General features: G+C 29.6%; 1 protein-coding gene across 1 annotated transcript, besides 4 other annotated features; it reads left to right on the top strand.

The window, feature by feature from the left end:
- Positions 1–1,743: 1,743 nt before the first annotated feature.
- Positions 1,744–6,506, top strand: TVAGG3_0649800 (uncharacterized protein; the record flags this gene model as incomplete). The annotated part of the gene is made up of 1 exon (XM_001315797.2): positions 1,802–6,472. One exon carries the CDS (start codon positions 1,802–1,804, stop codon positions 6,470–6,472), a length of 4,671 nt encoding a protein of 1,556 aa, XP_001315832.2.
- An 893-nt stretch (positions 6,507–7,399) lies between these two features.
- Positions 7,400–8,135: a mobile genetic element.
- Positions 8,136–10,501: 2,366 nt separating this feature from the next.
- Positions 10,502–11,317: a mobile genetic element.
- Positions 11,318–11,374: 57 nt separating this feature from the next.
- Positions 11,375–11,426: a mobile genetic element.
- Positions 11,427–11,697: 271 nt separating this feature from the next.
- Positions 11,698–12,323: part of a mobile genetic element that runs on past the window's edge.

The following is a 12,323-nucleotide window of genomic DNA, read 5'->3' as shown; positions in this document are numbered from 1 at the left end:
ATATGCTATGATAAAAGTAATTATTAAATCAGAATTTAAAAATATAGAACAGAAGCGTTCAAAAAGTGGATTTTTTAAAAAGATGATGATGATTAAATGTTGTAAACTATTTAAAAATTGAATACTCTGTATCGTTGCAGCGAACCCATAAGGACTAAAAATAAATGTGGAATACACTCTGAATTTGAAAAAATTGACAAAGTGAAGTTAACAATTTTGTATACTTTTTTACGGGCGCTTTAGCGCCCAAAAAGTATATAAAATTGGAATTATCTTGATTATGATTATTTTTGCTTCTAATGCCGAACAGCATTTGAATCAAAAATAATCGTAGTATAGATAATTCCTTTTTTATCTTCATCCGAAATCTTTATAAAATCTAGCTTTCAATAAGGCTAGTGTTCCAAAAGATATATGGGAAGAATACTATGGACCACCTGCAGAAAAATATACACGCATCGAAAATAATTCAAAACCAAATGTTGATAATGATTTCCCCTTTTCATTGAATTTTTTCTTACTATCTTCAAATTTCAAAGATTTTTCTGATAATGTCATTAATTGCGAGAAATATGGCATTAAATTACTACATTCTATTTGTACGTTCACTAATATTTCACGAAATGAAGGAAATGGTGGAGTCATCTACTTTTTTTATGGTGATTCCATTGTCCAAGATCGATTTTGTTCTATTGCATGCTATACTATAGGAATTGGAATGCATTCACATTCAGTTCATTCATCAAATACAGTAAATTTAAGTTCTCTCTATCAATGTGGTCACAACAATACTGGATCTGATAGTATTTCCCATGAACATGGAAGAATAAGTCTTATTTCTACTAACATCACTCAAACAAAATGTAAACAATTTTCTTGTAATTATTTTCTAGAATCTGATGTTATTATTAGCTTCTCTTGTTTCATTTCTAATGATAATCAAGAAGAAGCTTGCATGCGTAATGAATGTACACCTGATTCATTTATCAAAAGATCAATTTTCAGAAACAATTCATGTGATTCATATCTCATTTATTCGTGTATAGGACCAGGTTATTCCAATGTTACTATTTCAGAATGTATTTTCTTTGAAAACAATGTTACTTTTGTTTTTTATGCAGATTATGATAGTGTAATGTACATTATTAATTGCACTGGAGATAATTTAACTATGGACTATTGTTATTATGATGATGGTTATGCCGAAAGTAATGGTTTTATTTATACAAATCAAATGAAAACAGATCCATTTAATCTAACACTTTCATTACTTTCGTTAGGAAAATGTGAAGCAGAATTTCCATTTTCATTTGATTTAATTTTGTTTGAAAGTAAAAAGCAACATTTTATTATTTATTTACCTTTTTCATTTAACTTTTCTCTTTTGTGTTTAATTAACATAAAAAAGTAAACATATAGATAGATCGTTCGAGTTTCATATCGACACAAACAGACTTTGCATCATTGAAGTCAAAAATGTTGTTATGTTAATGACTTTTATGGTGCAAACTCCTCGTAGTTTTGCTCTGATAGGAGTCTGAAAGTTCTTAAAATTCTGAGTTTGACAAAAGGAGAATCCAGAGTAAAAAGAAATGTGGAGTAAATACTAAATATATGTTGTCTGACAATTTTATGGAGAGTATAAATGCATTGAAAATAGGGTCACGCCATCTAAATTTAATGATTTTTTTGTAATTTGAATTGTTGTTTTTATATAAAAGTGACAAAGAAAATTGAAATGTCGGCAAATTTTCGTCTTCTTGAACGATTTCGAAGGAGGAAACGGCCAGATCCACCTCAAATGAAATTATTTGATTCAGAGTTCGAGAAACTCCTCAAAGAAGATCCAAACGGCGAAAGAAGAAAGCAGAAAAAGAAAAACTCTTCAGATGAAGAAGATGTAGTTCTCGGGAGATTGCCTAAAAAGCTCATTTCTAACAGTAGTTGCTCATCACAACCACCAAAAAAACACATTTCAAACACAATTCAAAACGAAGTTTCAACACTGAACATTCCATCACAAGGTTATCGAAAATACGAAGTAACATCGTCAAGAACTCCATCAGAAATATCAAAATTAAATTATGAATTAAATTACGAATTAAACGTTTCTATTGGAACAGAAGTTCTTTCATCGGATAAACAAACATCTACGATCAAACCTGTTTACTCAGATGCAGAAGTTCAAACAGATTCAACGAAATACGCAACAGAAAGTGTAAATACACCATTAAGACCTTCTTCTGCACGTTCATTATCTGCATTCTCAAGCCAATCTAGTTTTGACAATGGTGGTGTAGTTCTCGACGTCAATGATACATCAGAAGTTGATTTTGTCAAATCATTAGGTCAAGATTTCATTTTAGTTAACAGAAATCCAACAAATGAAGAACTCAATACACTACAGAAACTTCCAAAAGCAGTTGGTTTGTATTTGGCAACGTCAAATGACTTAATTTCATATTTACTTCCAGGAACACATAATTGCGTTTACTACAACTCACCAATGAAGCGTGTGTATCCATTAGATAATGATTTGACCCAAATAACTGAAGAAAAACTTAAATTTTTGACAAATAATTTTGATTATTTACAAAATGAGAAAAGAACATTCAACAACATCAAATATGGATCACTTATAACAGATAACAACCAATTATTTGATATTTCAAGGAAAACTTCATTCTTTTTGATTTATAATCCGAAATTTGACTTCAAAAATTTCAAAAACTTCAAAAATCTGCCACAAAATCTTCCATTCTTTGTTGTATCGAATAGAGAAGTCGTTGAAACTCTTTTTCCAGAGATAGATTTTTCAAATAATTTATATTTTTACAGGAAAGATGATTCTAGTTTGATAAAAGCCGAAAACATTGATTCCGCGTTCGATGTCGAAAATTTTTTGGAAGAAAATAATTATAATAATAATTTTGAGACAAGAACGATAAATAATATTAAATATGGCACAATTATCAAGATAAAAGCTGATTTAGCGTCAATTAAAGCTTCAAAAACCGAATTTTTATTATTTGATCATATTCCGAACAAAAATGAGATCAACGCTATCAGGGATATTCCTTTCTTCATCTGTATTGATGAATACATTCTGAAATTGTTTAATTGTCAAAAAACTGGAAAAAATATTTTCAAATTTACAAAAGAAGACGAAATTGAGACATATAATGATGTTAACGATATCCAATACAAAGAGAATAAGAAGATAGATGATCTTGTTTATGGTTCTTTGCTTGAATTTCCTGAAGATATCCAAAAAGTTTTGAAATCAAACAAAAACGTTATTTTTATTTCTGAAAACTATGAAAACAAAGAAATTTTTGAAGATTTGCCAGAAAATTGTTGTTTTTTCGAGATTTCAAATCAAAATCTTTTTGATTACTTTTCTGATGGATATCGGACGAAGACAGGAATGGTAATGTATAGAAGTGTAGATGGGAAGTGTTTTGACATGGAAAAAACGTTTTCAAAAGAAAAATTATCTGAATTTATTCAAAATCACGAAATCGAGCCAATATTTAATTCAGATGATAGAGAATTCAATTATATAAAGTTTGGCTCGTTAATTCGAACAGAAAAAAAATTAAATTCGATATCAAATAATTATTTTGTTTTAAATCATATTCCGAGGCAAAAAGAGATTGCTATGTTTAAGTATCTTCCTTCTAATGTTGGATATTTCGTTGTTACCGCTCCAAAACTTTTGGAAAAATATAATATTCCAAATGACGATGAAAATCATGTTTGTTTTGTATCAAACAACTTTGTTGATAATATTGACTTCAATTTGACATCTGAAAACCTCTCAAATTATCTCAAATTGTTTAATTTGTCAAAATTACATCAAAATCTATTTCCAAAGGATGTTTTCAACAAAGTTCTTGATATAAATGGTGATTGTTTCATTGTTGGTCCTCAAAACAAAGCTTTGGAACTTAAATCTCAAAATGAAAATTTAATTTTAGTTGAAAATCAAAATTTAGATGATAATTCTATAGTTTACATTCCTAGATATATGAATTATGTTGTTCCTTATCATGATTTAATTAATTTAGAGAGTTTTGAGAAATTCTTAAAATCAAAAGAGAAAAAATTCGAAAATCTTGAGTTTGGAACGAGAATTACATCAGAAGATGTTAAATTACTTAAAGAGAAAGGTTATAGCTTCTATTTAGTCAATGATTCCTGTAATTTAACTCGAATTCCGCCAATGATCGGATATTTTTTGGTCGATGACGAAATTTTGAGGGAAAATTACCAAAACAATGGAGATATAAAGTCATTGTACTATTGTTCAAAGAATCAGAGGTGGTTTCCGTTTAATTCTTTGTTTATTGGCTCAGAAATACATGAATTCTTAAGTTCTGTGTACCAACAAGAGCCAGAGACAAAGTTAAACGAGATAAATGATGAAAGAATGATTTGTTCTTTGAATTTCGGAAAAATTTTATCAAATGAAAAAGAAATTAAGGAGTTACAACAAAGTAACTGTTCATTCTTCCTGTTTAATTGCAATCCAAGCGAAAGAATCCTTCAAATCTTCCAAGATTTGCCTTTTAAAGTCGGATTTTATCTTATTCAAGATAAATCTCTTTTGAAAACATTGGATTCCTCGTTTAATGATTTCCCTGAAAATAAGATAGTGTTCTATAACTCAAAAACTTCTCAAATTGTTCCTTTTGATTCCGCATTAACAGAATTGAGTTTTTGGAGCTTCACAGACAGCCAATTATTCAGCGAATATCATGATGTTCAATCATACATGTCAATGAGTCTAAGACATGTTTACAACGGCTCTTTTGTTGTTCGTCCTTCTCATATCAATTTGATATTGAACTTTGACTTTTTCCTATTTAGTTATAAACTGAATGATGATGACAAAGAAGTCCTTTCTGTGCTTCCTGACAGCGTACATTACTTTATTTGTCCTTCAAATGAAGTAATGAAATTTGTCTTCCCGGAATACGAACCGAAATCAAATACATTGTTTTACAATCACAGGAATAATATGATCATTGACTTTTCAGACGAATTGAACAAAGAAAATTTATTAAAATTATTATATGACCAAAAAATCTTAATTCAGCCACCACAAGCTCCATCAGAAGAGAAATCGATGAATCCGAGGTTCGCAAACAGAAATCAGTCATATACAAGCAAAATTGAAGAAATTAGTCCTTCAGAAGACATTTTTGACAGCGATGATTACAATGATGTTGATGATGAGACAAATCCCGTTGGTTATGACTCTGAAAATGAAGTTGAAGAAAAAAATACCAAACTTGAGAATTCTGAGTCAAATGAAACAGACAAATATGATAAAACTATTGAAAGTGAATCAAGTCTCTTATCTGATTTAATTCACGAACTTGATTACAAAATCCAGCAAATTGGAAGAGATTCGACTGTTCGTCTTTCACTTCGCGACTTAGCTGACCAAGCAAATCAGATATTCGAGAGAGAAGAGATCCCGGTAGAAGAAATTGAAGATGATATTTTGCATAAAATGATCGATTCAAGCGATATTGAGGAAATAATGGAGTACGATGAAGAAGAAGACAATACTGAAGAAAAATCCGACGAAAACGAAGATCCATTCGCTCAATTTGAAACAAATCAACCTGATTCTGAAGAAAAAGTGGAAAAGAAGTCATCGCGTAAGAACAGAAAGTCTAAAATCCCTCTTAAGCAACGAAAAACTCATGATGACATTGAAATTGAAGATACAACAGAAAATATTGAGGAAAAAGAACTGAATAAAGCCATCGAAGATGAAATATTAGGTCAATCATCAATTCCTGATGATGTTCCACGCGATATTTTCGGATTTCCTTCGACAAAACCCTATCAAATGAAAAAGATCAACGAAAAATTCTCAGATTTGAAGAGTCTTTGGCTTATTATCAAACGTAGATACATTGCTCTATCAAAAAAAGGCCATTCTCACTTCCCATGGACGAGAGACAGAGCAGAAGCCATTTCAAACTTAATAGAAAGGCAAAGAAAACTCCATGAACTGGCATTTTACAATAGAAGAATCCGCGCTTTGACGAGAGCAAATCTACAGTTAAGAACAATGCCGGAAGTAGGTTATACTCGATTGATTCGAAACAGAGAAGGAAGAAGACTGGAATTATCTATTTTGGCCGCAAACAAAAGAATAGAAATTCTCAGAAAAGCGACAAGTGTCGATGAAAATGGAAGATCTCAGTACATGATTGAAAACGAGATAGAGAAACAGAGAGTGAAGATGTTGGTGAACCTTTCCAAGAGAAAGAAGGCTGTCAATGATTTGCAATTGGAAGTTAATGAACTTTCGCAAACATTGGCTGATTTAGAAAGAAGAATTAGTTTGATGACTCAAAAAGATTCAATTTACACAAAGTTTTTCACAAGAAAAGTGAAACCTCCTGAAGAAACAAGAGTTCCAACAGCTCCTAGAGCAAGGAGACATTAAATTATATTTGTTATATTTGTTAGTAAAAAAAAATTATGTGTTTTTTTATGTAATTTATAGAAGTTTATTTATCCTGTTAACGTTCTATCAACAAATGAATTTATTCATGTAGTTTTACATCTATATTGCCTATTAAAATTTAGATATAGATGTATAAAATTGTAGTGATCTTCAAATTTTATTTATCAAATTGATTAGTATTTGTTTTTGATCGAAGAGGGACGACATATCATAAGCAATGTTCACTAATATAAAGGATATAAAATCAAAGAGTTGTTTTTACTAGATATCATTTAATTATAAGTATTAAAATGAACAATCTTGCCACTAAGAGAGACCTTAATGCTACTTCTGGAGAATAATTTTGTAAATATATTCGACGAATAAAATTATCTAGAAAAATAAAGAATTCTAAGTAGAAAAATAGGCTTATCTGTCTGATTTCGGATAAGCACAAGAGGATGTCAGGAATCTTTAGAAGTAATTAAAATCCGACTATTTATGCTATAATGTAAAGTATTCAATAAAGAGCGAATATGACTATAACGTAAGCATGCAAATATAAAGGTGTGGAGGGTTATAGGAGAAAATCAAACTTTATTTTTTGGATATTAGAATCAAATGTTGAATTTGATAAATATTATGCTAATTTCAAACAGTATTATGGTCTCTGATGTTTTTTCATTATATTTGTCTATGATAAGTGATGAATCAGAGGTATATGATGTTTGGAACTTCGATCCTGTAATATGTACTCAGTAACTTGGCATTTCTAATCGCAAAACATGGTTTTATACTGATGTTAGTTCAGGAACGGTAATCAATTTTGTTAAAAACGCAAGATGAACAAATCAAAAATAATAAATTTGATATAAAAATAGATATTCGGATCTTAATTTAGTGGTTAATCGTAATGATTTAATATAAGAAAATTATAAGTTTTGAGAAGATTGAATATAACACAAATAAATTTGAATGTAAGTTAAATTGCTTGTTGTTTTTAATAGCTATTTAATGAGAAATCCAATATTGCAAAATTCAAATTGAATGATTGAAAGAACAGAAAAAGTCATTCTTTTCAATTTCGAATATGTTTCATTGTATTTATAATTATATGGCAAATAAGATATTTAAACTTGATTTTTGAAGGAAAATTCACAAAATTGAATAAATTCAAATAATTTTTATTCAAAAATAAACTAGTTATTTGAGTTTAATACTAATTATCTATTCAAACTACAAAGTTTGTAATTTAAAATATTTTGTGAGATCAGATTGAATTAATTCAAGGTTCTTTTCAATTAATATTAATAACCATATTACGCATTTTCGAACATTCTAAACCAAATATATAAAAATGGGAGACGAATGTTAAATTTGCTAGACATGGGGGAGTTGTCTGCAAAGTTTTAGCTCTTATCTCTAACAAAAAATTAATTTTTAAAAAAAAGACCGAATACGTTTCACAGCGAGAAAAAAATAAAAGGCAAGATAGAATTTTCTAGACATAAAGAAGTTGTTTACCGAGTTTTAGCTCTTATCTCTAACAAAAAATTAATTTTTAAAAAAATGACCGAATACGTTTCACAGCGAGAAAAAAATAAAAGGCAAGATAGAATTTTCTAGACATAAAGAAGTTGTTTACCGAGTTTTAGCTCTTATCTCTAACAAAAAATTAATTTTTAAAAAAATGACCGAATACGTTTCACAGCGAGAAAAAAATAAAACTGTACACTGATTTTAATTTTCATTTCCAGTCACTTTACTTATTATTTTTTCTTTTTTTCATTTTAATTATAAATTATTTCATAATACGTTTATTTACGTTACTATTTTCTTTATTCTTTTGAATTCCATACTAGACACTTATAGAATATTTTGATTGTTAACGTACTTCATTAGAATGAATCCTTACAAAGGGTATGTCGATCGAATTTACCTAATTGGTATTTCCAATCAGATTGAAGAAGGTAAAATGACATGGGAAGAAGCTTGCACCCATGTTCCCATCGCCCCAACCCTTCAATCAAATGATTTCAAATATTTAGATGTTTCAAAATCTTTTTTACAAAATCAATTTAGCTTACAGAATATCCCATTGCCTAAAGGCAAGAAAGGTCGTAGGGTCAATCCCTACGACCAAATCAAAGCTCTTGCTGTGATACATGACCACTGGGCCTTTCCCTGTGGTCAAACAAAACAATGGAAACGTTTGAAATTACAACAAATTGATGTATCTTATAGAGAAGTACGCAGATACTTCAAAGAAAATCATTTCACCAAGACGCGATTAGAGCATGCCGGGCCAGAAACAGCAGTAAGATATTGGGCGCTTTCACCCAATCTTATCTGGCACGCAGATGTTCATTATTTTAGGGGTGTTCGTGGCCAGTATATTTATGGCATAATCGACGATTTTAGCCGCAAAGTCCTAGCGTGTATACAAATACCAGATATGCTGGCAGCGACGACAGCGAACGTTGCGGCTTCCGCCTTCATTGAATTTGGCGCCCCTTATTGTTTCTGGACCGACAACGGTTCAGAAAATAGGGGCGCCTTTCAAGATCTACTTGATCTTTGGGGCGTCCAATGGCGGCATACAGACTCTCATTCTCCCTACCAAAATGGGAAGATTGAGTGTTGTCATGAAAAATAGCGTGACTTCACTTTTGACAAAAAGTGACAGTATTTCTGATGGTTTTGTCATTTATTTATCAGATTTATAAATGGATAATAATGCTGTAAATCAGATATTAATTAAAAATATTTAAGATTTATGTTCGAATTGAAAAGCAAAATGATATTTTTTTTAATTGAAAAACGTTATTATCTGATATTTTGAAGTTTTTAATATTTGTTAGTATCTTAAATTATTGAATGCATACGTTTTTTATGTTCTCAATTTTAAAAAAATTGTGAAGAATTTAGTTTTTTGGAGATGGATGTTTAATATTTGTGAGTGAGAATGCAAGCAGGAGTTTGGTACTTTAAGGCTAGGTTGAGATAGATTTCCCATTATATTATCTGTGAATATATTGTTTGAAAATTCAAGATATAAAAATATATTATCAAAAAAATTTATATTTTTAAATACAATAGGGTGGAAATATAGTACGATGAGATAGCAATGATATATTTTATAATGGGAGGTAATCTGAAGATAAGTAGCAAATTTTATGCGATTTTGATTGGGAGTTGGAGGGTGTGAGTACTATAGCATGTAATAGTATCTCACACCCTCCAATTCTTCCTATGGCGCCGAAAAATTTTTGGTGAAATGCGACGATATTTCACCAAAAATTTTCGGCGCCATATAGAGAACTATAGTCTGCGAGGTACTGATTTTATCTATGTACCTCGCAGACCATAGTTCTCAGCCAAAATGGCTAAAAATTGGGTGCAATTTTTTACATTGCACCCAATTTTTAGCCATTTTAGCTAAGAATTGGAGGGTGTGAGTACTATAGCATGTAATAGTATCTCACACCCTCCAATTCTTCCTATGGCGCCGAAAAATTTTTGGTGAAATGCGACGATATTTCACCAAAAATTTTCGGCGCCATATAGAGAACTATAGTCTGCGAGGTACTGATTCTATCTATGTACCTCGCAGACCATAGTTCTCAGCCAAAATGTCAAAAATTTCGGAAATTCGAAATAATTTTTTTTGAGAAAAAATTAACCGTTTAACATAATATTTATAATATTGCTTATTCAATTAGACGGATTAAAAATTATATGTTTTCTTTTTATTTTTTCAATTAAATTATTAGCTGACTCGAATTTGTATAAGTTTTTTAAAATAGATATCAAAAATTAAATATAAAAAAGAAAACAATTAAGAATATTAAAGTAAATTCTTTATTAAGAAACAATAAAATGAAAATATAAAACTTTGTATGATTTGAGTGGATATTGAGAGTAATTTGTGAGTGTGCTTCAGCTGCATATGTAAGATTGTTCGGATTTAATTAAAAATTGTAAATTTTTTGTCTTTATATCAAACTATTCGACAAAACTTTGTATGATTTGAGTATGAACTCAAAGACGTTCACTCTGGGGTTTGTCTTGAAAAGAGTCTCCCAACTCCTTTCAATTTTTCCATTTTCCTCTGGAGAGTACGGATGAGTTTTGAAATATTTTATATTGAATTCTTGGCAAACCGCTTCAAAATCTTTTCCAATGAATTCTGTTCCATTATCTGTGAGAATTCCATGTGGAACTAATTTGACTAAATCAATTGCGTGACGAAATACTCTGGCAGTATTTTTCATTTCTTTTGTATCGAAAACATCCCAGCAAATAATGTATCTGCTTCTGTCATCAAGAAATGAAATTAAATATTGAAGGTTACCGTTATCGTCCTTCAGAAATTTCAAATCAGTATGCCACAATTGATTAACATATTGAGCAACGTATTCATGTGGATGTTCGTCGATTTTCTGATGCCTGTGAAATGTAAACAAATGTTGTTGATTGAAAATTTTGAAAGCATCGTTGAATGTAAATCTTTCGACTTTTTCGAAATATGATTCTTTGATCCTTTTGTATCCAATGTCATATTGTGCTTTAATTTCCAAAATTTTGTATACATCTTCCTCAAAAATTTTTTTCTTTGGTCTTCCTCTTTCTTTTATTGGATAGCCGAGTAGTACGAAAATTTTTTCAAACGTTCTTTTCCTATTGAAAGTGTTTTTGCCGTATCTTCGAGAGTTACATTTGGATTATTAATGTATTCTTGATATTTTTCTTCAATTACGTTGAGAACCTGATCGGCGGGAACGGTTGGGAGTTGAAAAGTTTTAAGATCTTCTGGGTTTTCGAGACGAACCAAGATGTCTTCCATTTTTTAATTTGTAAATTTTTCAATTTTTCAAAAGATAATTTAAAAATACTAGTAATTTGATAAAATTTGTTTATTTTAAATAAAATAATTTTTTTGAAAAAATTATATTAAAGTAGTATAGTAGATGGGTTATGTGACTTTTTTTGTAAACGTAAGAATTCATACAATATTGAACGATTTTGTATCATTTATTTTAACATTAATTTTAAAATAATTTATTTATTCTTACATAAATGACCCAACAAGTAAAACCAGATAAAATAGATTATCGAATTTTAGAGGATGGTGTTCCTGTTTATATTCAAAGATTTAAAGAGAAGCAATATTATAGAATTGTTAATCCTGAATAAATGAAACATTTATTTAAAAAGGAAGACTGTGAATTATTAAACGTTAATGTTAAAATAATTCACTTTTATTTTGTATGAAATGAGTGTCAAGACTAACGACGTTAAAAAATTTGGATTCACAAACGAGAAAATAAAGGATATATTAGAGGAGGCAGGTTATGAGGTTGATAAATATTATTTAAGAAATTGTCAAAAATTCGCGGAGTTTTTAAATGAATTTGATTATGATGGAAAAATGAATAAAGATGATGTTATAAATTTCTTATATCCCACATCTAAAAAAGAAAAACCTAAAGAACCTGATGTTTTCCCTGAATATTATGAAGAACGAATTAAAGATGATGAATATGATGAAATTGAAAGACTGGAAAAAATAAGAGATGAAATAGATGAAAAAATTAAGGAATTAAGAGAAGTTGAAAAATATAATGAAAATGAAGTAGAGGGTTTAATGAATATCCCAGCTTCAGAATCAGCAGTTCAGAAATCTCATGAAGAAAGATATAAAAATTACTTTTTGGAATCAACACAAAATTTATTAGATGGTGATATTGACGAAACACTTTCAGAAGAAGGTACTAAATTTATTCATAAACATAAGTTACAATTTATTGACGATGGAGATTATCCATGTATATTACTTTCACCTCCTCTT

This window comes from Trichomonas vaginalis, chromosome III (genome assembly GCF_026262505.1).
Source record: "Trichomonas vaginalis G3 chromosome III, whole genome shotgun sequence".
Classification (NCBI taxonomy): domain Eukaryota; phylum Parabasalia; order Trichomonadida; family Trichomonadidae; genus Trichomonas; species Trichomonas vaginalis.
This window is presented reverse-complemented; position numbering and strand designations above follow the sequence as displayed.